General features: G+C 39.9%; 2 protein-coding genes across 5 annotated transcripts in view; one reads left to right on the top strand and one right to left on the bottom strand.

The window, feature by feature from the left end:
* Positions 1-170: 170 nt before the first annotated feature.
* On the bottom strand, positions 171-17489 carry LOC138006073 (substance-K receptor-like). Of its 3 annotated transcripts, none has more exons than XM_068852238.1 (3): positions 16364-17489; positions 2161-2412; positions 171-1398 (listed from the first exon to the last, which is right to left on the bottom strand). In XM_068852238.1, the coding sequence occupies exons 2-3, from the start codon at positions 2371-2373 to the stop codon at positions 496-498; spliced, it is 1116 nt and encodes a 371-aa protein (XP_068708339.1). In that variant the 5' UTR covers positions 2374-2412; positions 16364-17489; the 3' UTR covers positions 171-495. The 3 variants fall into 3 exon arrangements, with proteins under 3 accessions (XP_068708339.1, XP_068708337.1, XP_068708338.1); XM_068852236.1 differs by lacking the exon at positions 16364-17489 and adding an exon at positions 5033-5116; XM_068852237.1 differs by lacking the exon at positions 16364-17489 and adding an exon at positions 3626-3751.
* Positions 14363-22500, top strand: part of LOC138006072 (substance-K receptor-like) — a 24580-nt gene continuing 16442 nt past the window's right edge. Inside the window, exons 1-2 of one of the 2 annotated variants that reach the window (XM_068852235.1) lie at positions 14363-14597; positions 16384-16482. The gene's annotated coding sequence lies outside the window, so the exon portion shown is untranslated. Of the gene's footprint in view, positions 14598-16383; positions 16518-22500 lie in introns of both variants that reach the window. The other variant, XM_068852234.1, reaches the window with a different exon arrangement.

The raw sequence follows: 22500 nt of genomic DNA, 5'->3' as shown, positions 1-22500 counted from the left end.
TTAACTGCTGCCGCATGTCTTACTATTAGATAACCAAGGGTTAATACATATACAGAAGGAAAACACCGACGCTGAAAACGACCAAAATCTCCCTGAAAATCGCTTAAAGCGTTACAAAAACCACACAGAAGAGAAGAAGCCTCACAAATAAAACGAGGTAATACGTTTTTATTCAAAATTTCGCTCATTTTTTTCACTTTCAAGTACAGTTGTTTTCTTTTTGCTGATTCAGTGATTTCGTAAGTTTGGGGAATCTTTGGTGCAATTTGAAATAAATAAGCACTTGTAAATGTTTTCAAAGACTACAATTTGCACTCGCCCTGCCGGGCTCGTGCATTTTTGGTCGTCTTTGCAAAAATGTACTCGTGCTTATTTATTCCAAATTGCACTGGAAATCATGTGATTACCTCTACAAATAAGCATACAATTACCGCGTGAACGAACAATGGAAGCTAACGAGCTGAGCCTGCTCAACTCACTCGATAATAATAGTGATTAAATGACAGTTTCTCCGAAGGGTTTCAAAGCTGCGGGTTGCATCTTATCTCTTTTTGTGCTTCGTCTTGTTTCCATGGTGCCCCGGCTTCGCGTTCTCCTAAGTAATGAGGGCTCGGATCGCAGCGGAAACAGAGGTCTCAAAATCTCTTTGAATCCGTGTCGGAAATCTTGACTGAATACAACGTATATGCAACAGTTAATAGCACTATTTGCATGGGCGAATAAAAAGCCAGTGGTCTGTAGCTCTACGGGAATACCACATGAGGCGGGGAAAATGTCAGTAAAATCTTGCAAAAGCAAATTTATATGTATCAGAAACCAGCACAGTCCAAAGGCAACGACCACGGTTACCAACATTTTTAACACGTTTTTCTTGGACTTGTCGAGCAGCTGGACATTGGCCGGGGTGGTGTTGCCTGGAATGTGTCTTCCCCAGACAGTTACGATGATTTTCGAGTACAAAATGAAAATCACGGACAGAGGTAATGCGTACAGTAGCACGAATGATACAATGGTGTAAATCGCTGCTGCCTTGTTGTGGTCAAATGCTGGGGACCAGTTCTCGATGCAGAAGGGAACACCATCAAAGAGCTGAACCTTCGCAGCATAGAGCATGGGGGATGCAAATGCGAACGACGCGATCCAGATTAAAGTCACCAGCCATCTTATCTTTCCAACGGTGGCGACTTTCCATAGAGGAAAAACGATTGCAAAGTATCTGTCAAAAGCCGAAGCGGTGAGGGTAATTATAGAACACGCCATGGAAGTTCCCTGTGAGAAGTTGAGCATCTTGCAGGATATCTGTCCAAAGGGACCATCATTCAGCCACGAATGTTTTCCGCGTAACATGCTTACAGCGGTCGGTATCATGTTAAAAATTGCCATAAAGAGATCACCAACCTGGATATCACACAGATAACATGATTAGCAATCTTAGGTAACATAACTTTGTATAACAATTCAAATTTATAAAAATGAGCGCTTTGGACATTGTCGACAATATGAACCGATTTATTGTCGCCGGTCTCATTTCATTTGAATTCACCCAAATACCAAGTGAAGTAAGCACGAAAACGATCGATTCCCTTTACTCGAGAAGAGGAGCTTCACCCTCTTTAGCCCTAAGTTTTAAAAAGTGCCCATCAGATAATTTCTCCTCACAATATCACAGTTCTATTAAACACACTATTTGTGAGAACGTAGGAAATTATTACTTAAGTTTAATTTGCTGATATAAAAAGAAGTTCTCCTTATTAGTAGCAAATCAAATGCATGGAGAAAAGATGAGGGACTATACATTTTGGTGTCCGAAAAGCCATTTGTGAAAGTGAGATTCGTTTCTTCTGAAAAGCTTTGTTTTTGACTCATGACTTCAAAAAAAAAAAAAAAAAAAAAAAAGAAGAAGAAGAAAAGGCTAAATTGATTGCAACTAGTTTTGAGCCATCATACGTCGCACCTTTTAACTGAGACCAAAAGAAAACCAGTCCGCAACCATGCAGTCGGAAACGCTTTTTGAAAGAAGGATTTCTAGAAAATCACGCTGGGTCTGGCTGGGTCTGCTCTGAACTGGTGAATCCAAACGCAGTAATTTTTTTCAGTACACTATTTAGGATTTCTCATCTCTGTATTTATTATAATAAATGATATCTACGTTCGTCTTACCGCCATATTGACAATGAGATAGTTGGTTGTCGATTTCATCCGTCTGTGTGTGAATATTATACGAATAACCAAAGCATTTCCAAATATAGCAAAGAACACGAGAATCAGATAAACGAGTTTCTTCACCCATTCCAGTGCAGGGGACCACATTTCCTGCGAGCACTCAGGCAAAAAATTGTAGGTGACATTAAGTGTCTCACTACTGTTGTTCATGGTGATTCTCTTAGCTTAGCAATTCTTCTTCTTGATCAGCTATGAAAATGGAATATAATGATTCATTTAGTGAGGGCTTTACCTAGTACCTCTTGCTCACCAATGGTGATGTTATTCAGTGGAGCTCAAGGATTATGACATATACAATGGTCTTCTTTTTGTTTGGAATAGCATGTTTATTTGAGCAGGGGAGTTAAATAAAAGAGACAATCTTTAATTGGGATCGAGTCAGTGTTTTACAGTCTAAGTTTTCTTAGGGCTATCGCAAGGCTGGTAATGTCAACGACTAACACCTTTTTTTTTTTTTTTCAAATAAACTCTACTCAACATCACTAATCAAAGCAAAGAAAACCTTAAAGTTTCATGCTTGTGGAGCTGAGTATGGAAAAACAATAATTCAAATGAGAGCTGTTCAGCTGATTTCGACTGATGCCGCCGACAATATCTAGCGCCCTATCAACTTTTCACTGGAAAAGAAATATCCAGAGAGCCTTCTAGAAAGATCGTGTAGTTTTAAAAAAGTTAATAAACAACTCTACCTTCTCGCTTTAATCGAGCAAAGGTCCATTTCCTACAAATCCAATGTCACCAGTTTTAATAAAGAAATAAGCGAATAAAAACTCAATCTTTTATCCATGTTCTGCTAGTAGATCAATCATGCAAAAACGCTTGCTATCAATAACATTAGTCTCCTTCTTTTCAATTAGTAAAGTCTAGTTGAGATATTTGACAGGTTTGAAATAATTTTTAGTCATTTTCCTAGATGGATGCGTAGGTAATAACATTGAAGAACAAAAGAACGAAGAACTGGAAAAAAAAAAGAATTTAATGTTAACCTTGCAAAATATTGCTCATCGCGTGCCAAATCACAGTCCCCGCAGTCTGGATATTCATCCGGTCAGATTATCAAAATCTCATCAGGGGCAAACACAAAATGACAAGCAAGTCTCAGAGACTCCAAAGAAACAATCTTTGGCAGTTAAATCATGAGTACATTTGTATCGATTCTTACTTTCTCTTTCGTATGCTGAATAATTTACAGCTGCTTAAACGTAAAGAATTTTGCATTTGTGGGGCTGGAATTTCAATTATCTTGGAAATTAACTTCTTTTTACCAATTATGAAACTTGGATCTCTTCAAATCTAACTTTCAAAACCGAATTTTTTTCTTAAAATTTCCGTTATTGTTTTGCCTTCAGCATATTCACTTAAAATCCTACAAGCTCATTCGGTCTAAGCTCTTGAGACTTACCGGTTTGGTTGCCATCCGAATGTTCTTTAGTCTCCCGTGATAATTGTCGGCACAGCTAATAAATGTGGAGATCCTGTTTATCAGAAAATTATTGGAAAACTCTGCCTCGAGGGCATACGACTGAATGACCCTTTTTAATCTTAATGCAAACAACACGCAATACTGTATCTTTAGCCTCTGTTTCATTGCGAGTCGGAGTTCCGGTTAAGTCAGGGAGATTTTCAACGGGAGGCCGAAGGGAAAGACGACGATTTCTACGGAAACGTCAGCTGAAAACACCGATTCGCATTATTTAAAATCATTTTTCTGTTTTTTTCAGGTTAGGAAAAATTTATCAGCTTTCAAAGGAATGAAACTGGTACGAACACTGCTTGTTTTTAAATGGGAAAATCGAAAATTTATCGTCGATCGAGTGCTCCTCACGTCCCCCTTGGTCATTTCACTTCGTTGTCAGGGCGAGAAAGGCAAAGAAATGTGCCGAAATTTAAAACGCACGTGCATTTGAGCCATTTTTCTACTCATTTAAACTGGCATTACCTTTCGTCGTGCTTTTCGAGTACGTTCCCTATTCATAAATTGTACGCGCGGACACTCCTTACTTGAGAGACTAAAGTATGAAATCTCTTATTGACCTTGTCAGCTCTTTGAATTTGCTTTTTTTTGCGCAGCTGATACTGTCAAAAAACATCAACAAATCGTCAACTATTTATTTTTCAGTACAGACTGGTCTTCGCCTGTTTGTATTGCCATAAGAAAATGAAGCATTTTATGTCCAATCCACCGGTGAAATAAAAGGAAATCAATTTCTTTGTAACGTAAATGCCTAACAAATCAAATTATTAAGTAGTATTGTTGAAATTTTAATAGAAATAAGATTGTATTATCATCATGAAAGTTTGGCGTCCTCATTTCCGTTTTCTTCAGTCTTTCACTGAAAACAGCAAGGAGTTAGCCCCTAAACGTGTAAATTTACCAAACCTTAAGACTTCACTCTTCTCAGCCTGCCGAAAACGTATGTTAATGGTTTGCCATAACAAATAAATGACTCCACCACGGAGAATCGAAAAAAGCAGGATTTAATGTGAACCGCCTTGACTCTGCATCATATAGTCTATCTTTCAGGGCCGTAGCCAGTATGAGGCAAACCGAGGCACTTGCCTCAGTCATTTTTTCGTGAAATTTTAAATAAAGCGTGATTCTAGTGTTGTCTTTAATATGTACTCATCATAAACACTTAAAATACTTCCGAAGATAATTTAACAATTGACATTGCCTCAGTCATATTTTTTTTCTGGCTACGGCCCTGTCTTTAGTCTAAACGTATCAGTTCTTCTTATAATGACACCCACAAACGGATGTTGATCATGCAAAAACGCTCCAATTTAAATTATATAATTTTCTGTTTACCTTAAAACACCCGAGAGTTTCTTTTTGCAGAAATTCCTGTGGGTAGATTTAGGAACGTTGCGACAGTTTGATGATTCCCAATCCGAGATACTTACACGAAGAATTACGAAAAACATAAAGACATTCTAAGATAAATCCTGTCAAAAACGAAGCTGTATGGTGTGACAAATATGACAAGAAAACGTCATCTGTTTGAGAGAATTTGTCAACATTGCTTTTCTTCCACGTAACCTGCCAGTTCTTGTTTGACTAAGAGAAATCTATTAACTGCCTCGTCATGTGTGGTGGCTTTTCGGTTTCCCCCTCATGCTGCAACCAGACCTTCAAGCGCACAGCTAATAAATTGTTTGCGAAATAATCAGTCATAGTGGTAGGTTCAGGCGCCCGTCTGGCTCAGTGCCCCACTTATATTCATCGAACATTCATCAAATACTTATGTTATTTATTCATCTGCAGCTGTCCTAGCAGTAAATGATCGTTACCTGGTGCAGAAAAACAACTGATTGAGATGCATGCTTCCTTAAAGCTCGGATTTATTTGTGTTGTTAATTGTTTTGACGACACTGTGCGACCTTACGTAAGTGAGGGTAAAATGATTTCACATCTGTGATGTTATTAGAAATGGTAATAAGGATCCATCAGTTGTACAAACGAGTTTCAAATTTGCGTTTTTTCCTGTATGCCGAATGGCATTTACCTCGTATGCCTTTTGAGTTATTTTGTGTCTTTCCTCTCTGAAGCTAAGGGCCGGAGGTACAAATAAAAGCCGACGATACACACACAAGCCCTGTCTACAGTTACTTTCATCAAAGGAAGTCAACGCTAGTGCTTCAAACTGGGGGCCACATAATGCCAGATCTTCGCCGAATTGAATCTTTATTGAGGAAAGCTATACTTTGACAATTTCTATACGAATTAGACTTGTAGCCTGCCTTTTGCGACGGCAAATCAAACCAATAGGCTATTTCCGAGTTAACGTCTGCCTCCTCTTCAAAACGAGTCTATGTGTGAAGTATTTGTTATAGTTCATTATCCTCCTTGCATACTCATTAGAATATTAATTTAGTTATGGGAAAGTCACCTCATACTGCGCCCCGCAATCGCCGTGGAATTCGCTGGCTAATCCAAACAATCATACAAAAAATAAGCCCCCAACCTTACCCATCCTTAACCAAACTTATTTCCCAACCCTCTTCTAACATTTACCCCATGCTCCAACCATTCAAGGACATCCTTTGCAGGTTTCGTACCCGTCCAAATTTCTTTCCCAGAGTCCAATTCGGGTGAGAAGTTGACCAGAATGAAAGGAGTCCGGATCGCGAAACGACAGATCCCGCAGATTAGCAGTTTCCCCCGCAACAATACTTTGAACCTGGGTTAAACAAGCGTCTTCTGATACCATTTTCTCCAAACTCAGTTTACCCTCCGGAGATACCCATCGTATTTCCCTATGCCTGCTTCTTTCCTCCGCTTCTAAGGGCATAACTGTCATCGTATCTCCCTTGTGACGTTTTGTTTTAGGCTAAGACAAAGCACCAAAAAGAGAATCAGAAAGATGTACCTAAAACGGAGACTGCAAACCCGAGTTCGGAGAAAATGACCACCGTAACCCGAGTAATCGGGCTCAAGGGAATGCCTATGGGCAAAACGCTTGTGGGATCATTCTTCTAACCTCGAGACCACAGACTTCCAAAAAGAAGGCGACGTATGCTTAATACAATGCCTTTACATTTTATTATTGTCAATTGCAAAAAACAAAGACAATCCAGAATTCCATTTCAAAACAAATCACTTTCGCTGATTACACAATCCTTAACGCCTGTCCGGGCAAAGGCGCGAGATATGTCCCGCCTTACCACATACCCAGCACTTCATCTTCGGAGGTGATCTAAGACTGCGATTGGTACCACGCCTCTGGTATGGAGCCTTACGCGTCCGTCCAGTGAACGAACCTTGATTTACTGGGACGGGCCGTTTGGTTTCCTTAGCAATAACCTTTGCCACCTCGGCCTCCTCCTTAGACGCCACCAGCTTTATTAATACCTGCTGAAGGCACGGGTTGTTAAACAATGGACGGCACTGCCTTAGCACTATTTCATAACGCGACGCTCTTCCATCCTTCCTTTCCTTCGTGACACTGACCAATTCATCAAGGGCAGCGATCGGAGCATATGGGTCAAAAGAGCCGCTGGACGTGCAATCACCATTTGGGAAGTCGACAAAGCAGACTCGATTGCCGAAGCATCAATCTAATTCTTACTTTAGTGCACCTACCGTTGTGGCCGGAACCTAACAAGGACAGAAATGCCAAATGACTTGATAATGTTTTTAAATCCAATCCGTACTTCACATTAGAACTGCTTTCCAAGAACCTCAGGTCACATACTTCAAAATATAACCTTTCTCCATGTTGTAGTACCGAGTGACCAAATTCATTACCAATGAAGATCACACCGAATCTTCGCAGAAGTTCCCTCGGCATGTTAAACACACAGCCACCGGGTGGCCCAAGTTAATTTGTTTTCCTTTTCACCACGAGATCAACGTAAGTAGGTTTTTTTTTCTTTTCTTTTTTTTTACACCACAACGTGGCACAGAGCAGAAGTCCCCGACACACTGCTCAATCGGTCCCCTACCGATTTCTATTTTGTTTTTGTTTTTCTTTTTATTTTTTACACCACCTCGTGGCACAGAGCAGAGGTCCTCGACGCATTGCTCAAACGGTCCGCATAACTATGCAGCCAGACAAACAAAACCAAACACCACTGTCAAACAACAAGGGACCTTGACCAAAGCCTCACGACGCACACGCCCCTCTCAAGGGACAAGCAAGAAACAATAGGTGCAAACAGCGTAAATTTCGTCGGTCCTCAACTGGCAAAACAAAAAACAAAACAGCTCCCAGATATATAGCAACCTAAATTCATAAGAAACAAACAAAGAAAAGAAAACAAACGAGTGCAACAGCAAACATAATATAAAACAACCGATTATCGCCTAACATTAAAAGAACCGTATCCTGGCGAGCCCAACGGAATAAATTACCAACCATGTGCTCCCATCGCGAAGTCTAAAAAAAGAAACCGGCTCCCGAGCAACAGAAAAAACATAACTGAGGAAATATAACGTTGGGCAACAAGAAACAACCAACAAACCGCGGTTAGAATGCAAAACTAAAGCATTGTAGCTGAATACCTCAAGGGTCACCGTCGAGTCGTTCGACACATTTGACCCTGTTGCGTTTTCTTGAGAAGAACTTTGGGAAGCATTGTTACTGCTCGCGGTTGTTCCTGAAGTTGCACCCGTTTGTGAAGACGTGGTTGGCGGAGCAGCCTGCTCAACAGAGCCTTGAAGGGGCTGTAAAATTTGCTGGACACCTGCAGGGCCGTTCACTGGGGACGGACGCTCGCGGGCATATTTCAAACGATTCCAACCAAAGTTAGGCAAAACTGAAAACTATGAATAATCAAGGCATGCTCATATACTATGCATGAGGACTAATGAATATTAATAGGGTATGAATAGTAATTAGTTCTATTTTCCATATGAGTGAAAACTAATTTACATAAGAAAAACTTCGCACTTAGACTTGCTTTAAAGAGCAGGCAGTGACCCCAATTTTTTATTGCACAAAAGTAATCAGCAGGGTAAGATAAAACTCTCTGCAAAGTTTAAAAGAAATCTGTGGAGCGGATTCAGAGCTACCGTACATTTTCAATTATTTAAGGTTACTCTGAATCCTCTCCACGGAATTTTTTAAAACTTTGCAGATATTTTTATTCTGGCATGCTGATTACATTTCAGAAATAAAAAATGGGGTTCACTGAATTCGTTTTTGAGATATAACCAGCTAAAGCCAAAATATGGGGTGTTTTTGCAGGGCTTTCCTGTTGCCACGGTAACTCCTTACGTCACAGAAATGGCCGAACGTTTTCAGCAATAATTGGTGTTTGATATGGTATCATAACATTGCTGTTAAGTGATAAAGTGCTTTAGTGTCAATCCTTCAAATAAGAACGTTTCTTTCAAGTTTTGAAACTGGTTTGAGCTACCTTAATAGACTTGCAGGTGACGTCATGGAGGCCATGTTGGATGGCAAGAACAATACCCTACTGGGAAGTAAACTTTATTATTATGCAAATTATCCGAAAAGGAAATTGCATTGTACTGCCATCCAAGATGGCCGCCTTGTCACGTGGGTGAAAACCAAGAATGGCGTCGATCGATTCCGGCAAGTTAACAAATTGATGTCAGTTTTTCATGCGTCTGTCCTGTTATTGATCATGAAGTAGCTGTGGATCCGCAGATTACGTTGACAATGTTATGACGAAATTCATTGTCAATAACAGGACAGACGCATGAAAAACTGACATCAATTTGTTTTTTATTATGAAAAAAGGCAGAGGGGTCAAAATTAAGTCAAAACACGAGAAGAACGCGAGACAAAAGTGCGAGAAACATCAATCTGACGCGAGCAATATCGCGTCATTATCGCATAAATTATAAATTCATGTGTCCGTCCGCTTATTGACAACAAAAATTAGCCAATGAGCGCGCGAGAATTTTGCAGTCATTGTAAAAACTGATTTCGACAAAAATATATTTAGCATATGTTCTCCTTCGTCGTACGCAATAATTGGTCTCCGTACACTGATAGAGGTTACATTTAACCGAAACGTTCCGGCGTCGCGCAATGAATCCAAAATTATAAGTTTGCTTTGTGAAAAGAAATAATTTTTAATGGCTGATTGAGGATTCATTGCTGTCCTTGCATCAATGAAGACCCTAAAATAGTTGTCATAGTTTTGTTCCCATCCACTTAGAAAAATGACCATAGCTTTTTACTCGTGTTTCCCCTTATTGATAAACCAACTTTAACTGTTATTGGTTATTAAGAGCTCACATCACCCAGGTCAACCAAATCTAACTGTATATTGCGCGCGCAGGATACTATGGTAGTGGCTCGTTTCCGTGTGTCAGAATGGGCGCCTGGGAACTAATCTTAACTTGACTCTATCTGCAGTTCAAATATATAGGGCTTTCATAAATTATCTTTCGTCGTAAAACATATCCCTAACCTTAGCGTCAAGTTAGTTTCTTGTGGTTGACAGAGTCTCATTCGCGGTAACTTGAATCTAAAAATAAATTGACTGTGGAAACGCCGTGACAGGAATATAGGGTTGTTGTTCGCTTCCGGCCGGGGCTCCTATCCAAGGGCCCTCTGAGATATGGAAACAAGTCATAGCCAGATACGATAGCCAAGTAAAGGTCTGTCTCCATGAGCTAGCGAGTGTTACTTTCTTTAAGGCCCACCTTCAATCGACAGGCTTTTTGACGGTTTGTTTTTGTTATGAAAATTCGCAAACAACTGATGAACAGCTCTTCATGCTGGGTAATTTTTGTCTTCTCCTTTAGAGTCTACCTTTATATCGATATTTTTATATGGGGCGCAAAAATATAAGATGTCCTCTTGAGCATGCGCCATTATTGCCAAGCTCATCACAGAGAGCGTTCACAGACGACACCGCGGCAAAATGAGTGCGCAGGCTTGAGCCACGCGCGAATCGTTTCCACGCGCGAGGGACTGGTACCAATTAAATTTGCAATAGAAACAACAGCGCGGCAAAATGGCGTCAATTTAAATTCTCAGTGTTTGTTTTCATTTTGCGATGATAAGGACAACACTACTTTGATAAGGTTTAAATTTTGATGAGAGCTTCCTGAAAGACTAATCTTTCGTGTGTCTTTTCAAACCAAAAAACTATAGTTCAAACCAGGAGAATTTTACCTTGCATTCGAGCGCTAGAGCAAAAGGACGAAGTTCGTAATGTTATTAATCGCGATGGTCTCTGCGGTGTTAAACCTTTGGGGGGAAAACTGTGCACTGAGAAGGAAAACGCCGGGTAAACATCTTTGCAAGGGCAGAATGATAATTCCTTCTGCGAAGATGGCTTATGTTGCTCCTGTTGAATGAGGAAATCGTCTGTTTGTTTCATTGGAATCATTTGAAAGTGAGAAATAAGGTTAAGTTCTTTTCATGCCCGCATCCCACTCATTCGGCAACTTGGATAAGTCACTTACCTGCCCTCCATTCTCATATTTTACAACACTAGTTACTTTTACGAGAGCGAGGCAATAAAATAAAGAAAATATGTCTTAATTTTAAGAGAGGATCGCAAAAAAGTTTTGAAACGAAGTATAAATTTGACTCCAATGCTACTTGATGTTTCCCTTTTACTTGGAGTTTGGTAGTGGTCCATCGTTGAAAATATTTTTCCAGTATTTTTCCTGCAGCTGGCTGGTAACTGTAATTTTTTTCTCCAGCTTTGTCAATCACCTTGTAGAGCCTTGCTGGAATGAGGGTGGGGAGACATGAGAATCATGATAATGAAATAAGAAACCATTCACCTGCATGTGTTTGGAAAATACTGATTTCACTTTTGTATGAATTGCACCAGCAAAAATCCAGCCTAAATTTTGCACTGTGTGTAAAGATACTGAGAGAGGAATGTAATCATACATCCAGCAAGACTAGAGGCATTCTGCTTCATACTCTAACATTTTATTATGCACAACTGATCCAGTTTCAATACCTAATGATAGACCCACAATGGCTCTATCTGGACCCACAATGACTCTATCTGATTCCTTTTCAACAACAACAACCACAACAACTACTATGGTATGTGTTACCACAAAGCACAATATACAGTAACTCAAATATCTCTCTAATTTTATTGTTGTATGTACTGTATATTCATTATTAAGACTATTACAAGTAGGAGCATTCTCAGAAGTTAATATCCAAACCCATGCTCAGCAATGAGAAAGACTAGAATAACATACAGCTGTATTAATGAAAGTAAGACAGTTTACTTGAATTAAAAAACCAAATTATATTTGCTTGTTCAAACATTGACTTAGAAGGTGTGGCAAGTAAATAATTATCGTCCCTTTTCTAGACAATTTTGAAGAGCTGTTTGGAAACCATCTTGTATTAATCACTGACATGCTCACATCTGTGACGTTTAATTTGCAGTAATACTATTGTCATCATGCAGGATCTCATGCAGGAAAAAATGAGAGATGAATAACAACCCTGGCTTTTTTCATCGCAAAACCAATAAAATATTCAACGCTGAAATCCTCATCACAATCTCTGAAAACAATCTGGAATGTTGCTTGCCATGCATGGTTTGACCAGATCAGCACACACACACCAGGAAGAGTGTTAGACTTAAGCACTGGAATAAGAATAAATGACATTTTTAAGAAACAACAGGAAACTGATCAAAGTAAAACAATAATATTATTATCACTTGGTCATTTTCATGCACAGATGTCACTTAAGATACTTGAAAAAAAAAAAGGAAATCTGTGCCCTATTTGTAAAGATCCCTTTATAAAAAAACTAAACAACTTAACTGAATCCCTTAATAAGAGGTTTTGTCTAACAATGCAGATAAAAACAGTTGCTCACATCTTGAAAGTAATGACAGTCAAAATGACAGCCAGCCAGATATCAACACTTTCCACAAGATTTCTTCAGGTCAGATGACTGGGACAATGAAATCAACAGAAATCTAGAGATCAATTAAATTTAATCATACCACAACCTAGAGTGTCCTGCAAAGCAACACAGAGCTGGAAAAGAAAGAGCATCACCATCTACCATACAAACCATTGCTCTTGCTGTGGAGAACCAGGTCACAGAAAAATCCATGGCTCTCGTATCACATGTCAGAGGTTAAAACTTCTGTTTTCTCAAAACTCTCCGCGTTTTTAGAGGAAATGCCCTTAGGCGAAAAACAGTAAACGAAAAATGTTATTAGTTTAAAATTTACAACTTTTAGGTCTTCAACGGTGTGACCGGAACACGAGCAAACATGGTTTGGCAAAGATAACTTCCATGGAAACGACATAAACAAATAAATATTTCATGCCTAAAATAAGCTTACCTCTTTTGACTTTCTCGTTGGAAACACCTCGGAACTACTGTTTAGTTTTTCTGTCGAGTCCATGTTGAGGGTGAGATCTTGATAATCAAAAGGTCCAATAGAACTTTTCCTTCACCGCCGAATAAACTCAAAAACAAAGCGCTCAAAAGCTCGAATTTGTTCGAAGCGGAGCATGCGCACTCATTTTGCCGCGGTGTCTTCACAGACACGTTTAAAAGCAGACATGCGCGTTGTTGTCTCGGGCTCGTGATCAGTCAGGGTGTGCGTTTCGAAAACTTAGCTAAAACGTGTTTTAGCTTGGAAGTTTTTTTTTTTGCCTTGTTTTGTACAATTTTTGGCCTATTAAGCTATATAGAAACTTTTTCAAACATAGCATTTTCCTTTCCACTACTTAAAATTAAATACTCTTTCTCTTCATATTTTGAAAAAATTAGAGGAAGGATGAAATGAACTGAAACAGCTGTTCTAGTGGGCAGTTCGTAGAGAACAAAACTTAAAATCTGCCACATACTACTGAGACCAGAAAGAAAGACGTCTACAGATAATTAAAAAACGTTTTAGCTGGTAGTTGTTCAGCTTGCCAATTTCACATACGAATTAAGTTGGCTCATTATGGATCACGGAAAATGTCCAGTGGAGTAACACACTTTTTTAGGGGCTCAGTCTTTTCGTTAGTTGTTTTCAGTTAGTGCCTTCATATATAATGGAAAAAAATCAAGAGAATATGCAATCTCGGCACATATCCATACTACTTGTAGGAGGCCCGCCCACTTTTTTTAGACGCGAACTTATCATTAAAACTGCCCTATACAAACTCTTTTGTTTGGTGACATCTATGGAACACCAAATGTCATCTAGACATCTGTCACCATGTATAACTGATGTAGCTCTCACTCACACACAGCGCGAGCTACGTACTTTCATGAACGTTGTCATAGGCTTCGTAAGCCAAAGTGGTTGGTTGTGAAGGTCATATCCAGAGTTTCTTTGACCTTTTTTAAGTCTCTTTTTAAGATACAATTATTTGTTTGCGCACATTTCACAAATATCTATCAGAAAAAACGGAATAAAAATTGCATTTCGAAACAATGGCACTAAACACAAAGTTATCTTGTATCTGTCAAATGTGATATATTTTCAAAGCTACGGAAGCTTCCTTAAAAACACAATGCAAAACAAAATAGATAATTATCTTCCCCTTGAAAACGATAATTGCTCTTTGATTTTATGTGTGAGAAGTTTCCATCGGGTGAGCTTTCTTCTCCAAGTGACAAGTAATTTTTTCACTTTTGCTGAACAAATAACTATCGTACAACAAACAGAAGGGCGTCTTTTCGAAAATGAGATATGACAGCGGGGAATCTCCAAGCAAAACTATGACCAACTGAAACAAAAAAGACTCTATCCTTAATTTGGCAACCTTATGACATATCTTGGCAAAACATCCAACTTTTCGTTTTTCCAATCTGCAGGAGATCATAAAATTCATTTTCTTTTAAAGATTGATCCTCCTACTTGGAATTCATTTTGACAGAATATGTTCGCCGCACAAAGAATTATAGTTGAAAAGGCGAGGGAGCTGCAACCACGCTGCGTTATCTTTGGAGGTTTGAAATTTCAGTTCAATTCAGTTAGTTCGATCATCATTTTCTTTATTCAACTTTTCGGCAAATCAAGGAGAAGTTTCTGTTTCTCGTTCAAAAATCAAAGACAATAATTTAATCGCTTTTTCAATACAATGCATGTAAAATAAGGGCGTTAATTTTATAGTCTGTGCCATTTCGAAATTAGGGTGCCGGGAAAAGATCTCGATGTTTAACAAGTAATTTGATAGAGGTATCATTTCTTTTCCCATTTTCTGAGTATAATTCAAGCAGAAGGACGTCTCGAACAGAAAAAAACATTACTTGTTTAAACAACGTTTACATTCAATTCACTTCAAGAAAAACTAAGTGGATTTTCAGGGGAGTATAAATAACTAGAATGTACTATGGTTTAAAATCACGGTTTGTTAATACATAATAGGAACTTATCATAATGATTTGAGGCTGTTCCTGAATTCATGACAAAGACGGTGAAACCTAATAGTAAGTAAATTATGTATTGTGAGTTTAATTTTCCTTTTGTCAAATCCAAGGCAAATTTGAATTTGGGTTGAAATATTCTTTTTTCGCACAAGTTCGGTATTTTAAGCTGTCTTTCCACTGAGTTATCCCAGTAGCTTCAAAGGCAAATCATGAAGACAATCTTGTTTCGTTGAGCGTTTTCATCTAAATCTGAGTAATACTGTAAATTTTTGGTAATTTTGATTATGTCCTTCTAGCTTTAGTTGAGTACACTAACAGAAGGTACTGGGTTCAGTTGTAATGCGCACTTGAGCACAGATGGCATTTGCGCTTTTATAATTTTAGCTCCCTGGGTAATTTTCATAATTTTTTAGATCAGTGTAAGCAAGAAAAGTGAAAGAAAAGCGTAAACAAGAAATGTAAGATCAAAATGTAAGCGTAGCAGGCTTGACTAATAGGACCTATTACAATTGATCTTTGTGTGAAATAGTTTTTTCATTTGGAATATCATTCAATTAGCCCATGCTTATGCATTGGTCTCTCGTTCTGTTCAAGCGAAATCCGGTTAATTTTGTGCTAAAGTAATTTTCTTATTTTTGTTTCATTTGTCTAAGGTTCATCATCTGTGAATTTTTTCCCGTTTGATGTAAAGATATCGCTATATACTAGGCGAACTTATTCCGAACAAGCCGAACGCCGAACGAAAGAGGTTGTGAAATCGTGTAAACACACAATCATGCCATTTTACTTTGGTTTTCCAAGAAGGTTAAAAAATAAGTAGATAAAAATAGGTCAAGAAATCTCGATGTTAAACGTGCTTTCTGTTGGTTACATTAGTAAGTCAAGGCTCAGGAAAACGAACCACCCGCTGTTTTTGAAGGTGTGGTTACTGAAATCCTAACGTGGCGTTCTGAAAAATGAGTTCATTGCTCAGTAATTACCCCTTTTATACAGCAGTAGCTATAGGTAGTTATAAGAAGTATTCCTTTAAATTTACAAATTACGACAGATTGCGGGCGTTGAAAGCTTGGAATTCTTTTTTCATCGATGACAGTTTTCGATAAACACGTTTTTTCTCCTTTGACTTGTCTGTGAAACTGGCAAGTTAATCAGATACAATCCTCATTTTTGATCGTTTCAGGACTAAGCCTCTTTATCTCTATACGTTATATACATATATATACATCCCACAGAAATGTAAGACGTATAGCTTACTAACCTTGTAAAAAAAAAAAAAAAACAGAGAAATCAGTTACGTTCGCACTTATAAAGTAGCGGTAAATAATCAACTTTCTACTGTGACTAACCTTCATTTTTCTGTCCACAGTTGACCCTGGATTGGTGTCGTTGTTACCAAAACGAAGAAATCATTATGTTCGTGATCGAGACGAAACTGGGAGGACCACCTTGATTTTCAAGTGATCCGGTGATACATCTAACAGTTTATCAGTCACCCTTACGGTTTGTCATTTGATGCCGAGTTCTTTATTGTTAAGAAATAATGAATTATCCTACAAGAGTATATTAAATTAAAGCAACATGATCTGGATCACTTTTGATGTTAAAACAAACTCTATTAAATTTATCTGATGCCTGAGAAAGTCCGATCATCGCGGCGGATTAACTTTTATTACTGAATATTGTACATTCTCGATGTCTGTAATTTAACAGAAATTCCTCGCCGTTAATCATCCAGTTGCAAAAAGTAAGTAGATACAGAAACAGCTCTCTCAAAAGAAGGCGACCATCTTGGACTTTTGATGGCCTCTCTGACACTTCAACGGTTGTATTGGATAAATTTTTGTCTTACAATTTAAAAAACCTACAGTAGCTCTTCGTTTGGTTGGCAAATCTGAACTGTAGGAATTTAGTACTATACATGGTCACGTACAATGCGAAGTCCTTTTGAAAGTTCTTCCCTGTTATCGCGTTAATTCATGCTAGACAAGCTTCCTTTGATTTTGCCATCAATTAGATATTCCACGTGAGATTCTAAAGCCCTTGCACTTGAGTATTATTTGCTTTTATTTTGCCTAAATCAGTATCCACTTATCTCAAAAATAAGGGTTGGGGGCTTTTCACAAACTTGTGATGATTTATGGAGAAACGGAAATTTTTAGGAAATAACTCTGTTACGTTTACGCATGGTCAATGTCGCGGTTCCGTTTTTGTTTTCTAATTATCTGAGACATTAATAGAGTATGCTAGAGAAATGCCCGGGCGACCATAATAAAATAGGTACGCATTGCGTTCGTGTGGCAGTGCAGTAACTTGATACAGTGCCTTATTCCATAACTGTCAACTGAACTGTGTTTTGTTTTCTAGGAGATTCAAGTTGTCTTTGCGTAATTTGTAGGTCTAATAGTACACAATATTGTTTTGGTATCGTAAATCATTATAGACTATGGTAGATGTCTTAGATAAATCGCCCCCTGAGAAGACATGTAGTTAGTTACTCGTAAAATAATAAACCCAGAAAGATTGAAGAAAATAGAAGGGAGTCGAGAAACTGTTTGTTCAACTTCTTTTTCACAGCGAGTTTAAGTGTGTATTTTAAGTATCTGACAGCTTTCCACGACAAAAGTTCACTGAAGTTAATCATCTCCAGCAGGGTTAGTATCTGGATGGGCCCTAAAAATAAACGACTTGCTGTCAGAAACATAGCACCGAAATTCTATTTAAACGCTTAAAAATGCGAACTAAGCAAGGTACAGATTTTTCTAGCCTGCCTTACGCATGCTGATTGATGCAAAAGTAAATAAATATTGACACAGGTTTTTTTGGAAGAGCAAAAGGAAGTTTTTAGAAAGTGTCGATTGCCAAAATTTGCGACATGAAAAAAAAAACATAAATTTCGTGCCGCGAATATAAAAAGTTACCACCAGCGAAAAAAACATTTGGGAGCTTTTTGCTACCTTCAATTTCTCTATTGTACTTCTTTTGGTTGCAGAAATAATTTGAAATAAATCGGAAAATCGAAATTGACATCGATTTCAGCGGCCGCCTGTGATCAAGTTACCTTGTGTGTTACTACCAACTCAAGAAACAAAAGATATATCTGTGTCAAAATGACGGCAAGACACCGGGTTTTTTTTTAGTTTGCTTTTTTCTTTCTTTCAAGTGTTATAAACTTCAACAAGAAATGTGCGAATTCAGTCATCCAAATCTCGAGGTTGACAAATGTTTCTGCAAAGTCAAAAATTTATCACCAAGTATTCCCTCATTTTGGAAATAGAAGCACCTTTGCTATTCATCAGCGTCAAAATTTCTTGCCGACTTCGGGGCTCATTTGTTGAAATTCAAGCACGCTTCACACATGTCCAATATACATGAACTGAGTCGGGTCGTCAATTGCTGTTGACGGCCCGACTCACCGGAGTTTAAAAAGGAAGTAAGCTTTACTGTCGGAAGTCGAACTGCCTGGGGTAGCTTCAAAGGCAAATATCTCGACGGATCGTGACGATCCGATCAGGTCGTGACGACCCGTCATTTGAAAAGTCGACCCGACTATTGGCACAGGTAACCCAGGCTCACTGTGTATGGGTAAATATAGAGAACAGATGAGCCGAAGTTTAGGTCTGGAAATTTGCTAGAAAGTGGAAATAAAAATTGATAAAACTTACCATGTAGTGAGCTGTTTTTGTCTTTAATACGTACACGAAGTTTCGGGAAAAATGGTCCCCGTTCACCTTCCTTCATAGTGTAGTGACAAGGTAGGAGACGGAAGCTAGCGACGGGACTCCGATCGACCCAAAACGAGCACGATTTTTTTCGCGAAAATCGAATCCAGTCGCTAAATAAACACGTCAGGCTCGTGGAACATGAATTTCTCTAAACCATGAATTCACTGAAGCATCTCCAGTTAGCAACGCGAAACCACCAGGCTCCGTAGAACTTGTAAGTTAACCTGCTAAAATGGCGGCCAGAAGCCGTTGTCCTCGCAAAGTGTCCAAATCAAAATAGCACTGAACTCGGGACGCCTGGTGACGAGTATAATAAGTCCCCCTGGAGGGAGGGGAGTCCCAGATTGCTCAGTGACTTTTGTTTTTAGCAAGTTGGGACTCCCCTCCCTCCATATGTTCTCTATATTTACCTATGTGGCACACACTGAGCCTGGGTTACCTGTGCTATTGGAAGTGTCAGATGGCGAGAGATGAGCAAAGGAGGCTGTGCAGCTCAAAACTGTTGCATGCTTCGTCCTCAGAGAGTAGCGATTAAAATATCGATATACGCATAGAAAATTATAAACATCGACCAGAACAGCATTCATGCTTCGTTCTTAAAGCGTAGCGAAATCGCCGTACACTTCTTCAAAAAATCCAAGCATAGCGAAAATCGCCGCAAGCTTCCTAAAAGCAACCAAAAATGGTGAATGGTTCGTTCGTTCACGGCGTAGCGAAATTAATACCCAGACAACATGCTGCTAAGACAACATGCTGTTCAGAAACAGAAATAACGATTGACTGTAATTGCGCTCCGAAATGTTGAATGCTTCTTTCTTAAAGCGTAGCGAAATCGCCGTACGCTTCCTCAAAACATTTAAGCGCACCGAAAATCGCCGCAAGCTTCCTAAAAGCATCCAAAAATGGTCAATGGTTCGTTCGTAGCGAAATTAATACCCTGACAATACGCTTCTTAGAAATGTTGTATGCTTCATTCTCAAAGAGTGACGGCTAAAATACCGATACATCATGCATGAATAACTATAATCGTCGTCCACAATAGCACTCACAACAATTGTTGTGACTGTTTCATTCGTAGGTAGCGAAATTAATACCCTCACAGCATGCTGCTCAGGAATGTTGTATGCGATATGTTTGTAGCGTGGGGCCTGAGCCCAACTTTAGTCGGACTTGCGCAGTAAACTATAAGTCGGACTCGTGTTTCTCGTGTGAGTTTTCAAAGATCTAGTTTTGGTATTGCTTATCTCGTTTGTGTTACATTTGGTGGCAGCGGTGGGGAACTTTTTTTGCCATGGAAGATACTATAAAAGCTTTGGAAGAGAAATTGGCGAAACTTGAGGCGAAACTTGGAAAGAAAAGTGAAAGTACGGCTGGTACAAGCGGCAGTTCACCGATCACCTCACCAGAAAACCCGCTTCGCATCAAACGAGAGAGCTTCTCTGCGACGTCCGGCGAAAGTTGGGTAGTTTAGATACGGAAATTCAAAAGTATTGCAGCCCTTAACAAGTGGAGTCTTGAGCTTCAAGCCCAAATATTGCCCGCATACCTGAAAGGCCTCGCAGAGCAGACCTATTATAGCCTGACCGCCGAACAAACAGCCACCTGGACGGCAGTTGAACGCGCTTTGACAGATCGATTACATCCTAAGGAATCTCGTCAAGTACACATTTCCACTCTGCGAGCCAAATTAAGACGTCCTGACGAAGATCTACACCAACTGAGGTGCGACATTTCTCGTCTTGTGGAGCTGAACTATCCGAATGACCCACCGGATATACTCAATCGCACAGCCAGAGATTTCTTCGTAGGTGCGTTGACCCCCATCACATTGCACGAGAAAGTGTTGGATTTGGGGCCCAATACTCTGGATGAGGCCCTAGCAGCAGCTCAAGGATACGAATCAAATCAAAAAGTGCTAAACAAAGGCAGTGCTCGAGTGCTGTCTTCAACGTCTGGTGATCAGGAGAAATTTGGCTTCCAACAGGGTACCCAAGAACCCCCAGCATGGGCTAAGGAGCTTTTTCAACAGCAAGCTGCAATCTTAGAGAAGCTAAAGAACATTCCTCAAGGGAGGCAAGGTAGGAATGCATGTGTGGAATCTGGACAAGGCCCAAGAGCATGTTTTAAGTGTGGTAGCTTAACTCATTTTATTCGTGACTGTCCACATCAAGTGCGTCCCAACCAGGGAAACGGGAGATGGGCGGGGCACAGCAGGGAGTGACTCCGCCCGAGAATCCAAAGGAGGCATTTTTGCCTTGTGCTGTAAATGGTGTCAAATCCCAAGCCTCATTAGACACGGGTGCAGAAGCAACAATTATCAGTGAGGACCTATATAGTCGCTCTAAGACACATTTAAACAAACTTGAACTCACACAAAAGCCTGTCCTGGTGGCCAACAACATGCCACTTGATGTTGTTGGAAAAACAGAAGTAAGAATTCAGCTTGGCGGGATCAGGGCTCAGCATAAAGTGCTGGTGTGCCGAGGCTTAGTACAGCAAGTGTTGATTGGTATAGACTTCCTAACAGCTCACAAATGTATTATAAACTTTGACACTAACACCGTCTACAGTAAGGGGGAACCCAACAAAATAGTTTTTGGATGCCTTGATAAAGTGTACAGGATCACTGTGGCTGAAACCGTCACATTATCTCCAAACATGGTCGCAGACATACCTTGTGAGGTCCAGGGAATAAATGGCTTAGACGAATGTATGGGGGTGTTGGAACCAGCGGACAAATTTTCGGAAAAATATTCTGCTGGGGCCTTTCGGATGGCAGTGACTGTAAAAGGGGGTCGAATCCCAGTTCCTGTGTTCAATTACCTTAACAAGCCCCTCAAAATTTACAGATGCAGTAGTATAGGAAACCTCTACCCATAGGGCGGTGAGGGAGAATCACAGCAGGAAACCAATGGGGGTGTGGGCTACAACGTGGTACCCCCTGGGGCTCCAAAGGAAGATGTTGAGATTGGATTGGAAGCTAAAAAGTGTAGTGCGTTTTTTGTGAAGGATGCTGACGTTTACAGTTTATCAGTAGAAGAGATGTTCCCTATCAGCATGAATTTCGTCCCGGAAGAGGAAAAACGTAGGCTTTATGACATGTTGTCCACTTATGCCGACTGCATTTCAAAGGGACACTGGGATTTAGGTACTGCAAAGGGCGTACGACATACTATCGACACCGGCTCTGCCCAGCCAATCCAGGTACCACCTCGAAGAGTCCCCTTTCACAAAAGGCAGGAAATGCGCAGCCAAGTGGACGAAAATGCTTGAAGCAGAGATTATTGAACCGTCCGATTCCCCTTGGTCCTCTTCGGTGGTTTTAGTAGCGAAGCCTGATGGCTCTCAACGTTTCTGTGTTGACTACCGTGCTCTTAACTCGGTAACCAAGCGAGACTTGTACCCGCTCCCTCGGTGCGATGACATATTGGAGCGTTTATCTGGGGCACAGTGGTTTTCTCATCTCGACCTCCTTTTCTCATCTCGACCTCCTCCTCGACCTAGGGGATATTGGATATTGATGTGGCAGAGTAAGATCGGAAAAAGACGGCGTTCGCAACTCCGGATGGCCTTTACCAATTCCGCAAACTAAGTTTTGGGCTTACGAATGCAACTGCGTGAACCGTCCGTGAGCCGTCCGCACCGTCCATGAGGGCTATGCACCTTATCTTGAGGGGATTATGTTGGTCAGACTTGTCTTTGGTCGAACACTACAGGAGCATAGGGAGAGACTGTCACTTGTGTTGTCACGCTTGACTGAG

The sequence above is a fragment of the Montipora foliosa genome, chromosome 6 (assembly GCF_036669935.1).
Source record: "Montipora foliosa isolate CH-2021 chromosome 6, ASM3666993v2, whole genome shotgun sequence".
Classification (NCBI taxonomy): domain Eukaryota; kingdom Metazoa; phylum Cnidaria; class Anthozoa; order Scleractinia; family Acroporidae; genus Montipora; species Montipora foliosa.
This window is presented reverse-complemented; position numbering and strand designations above follow the sequence as displayed.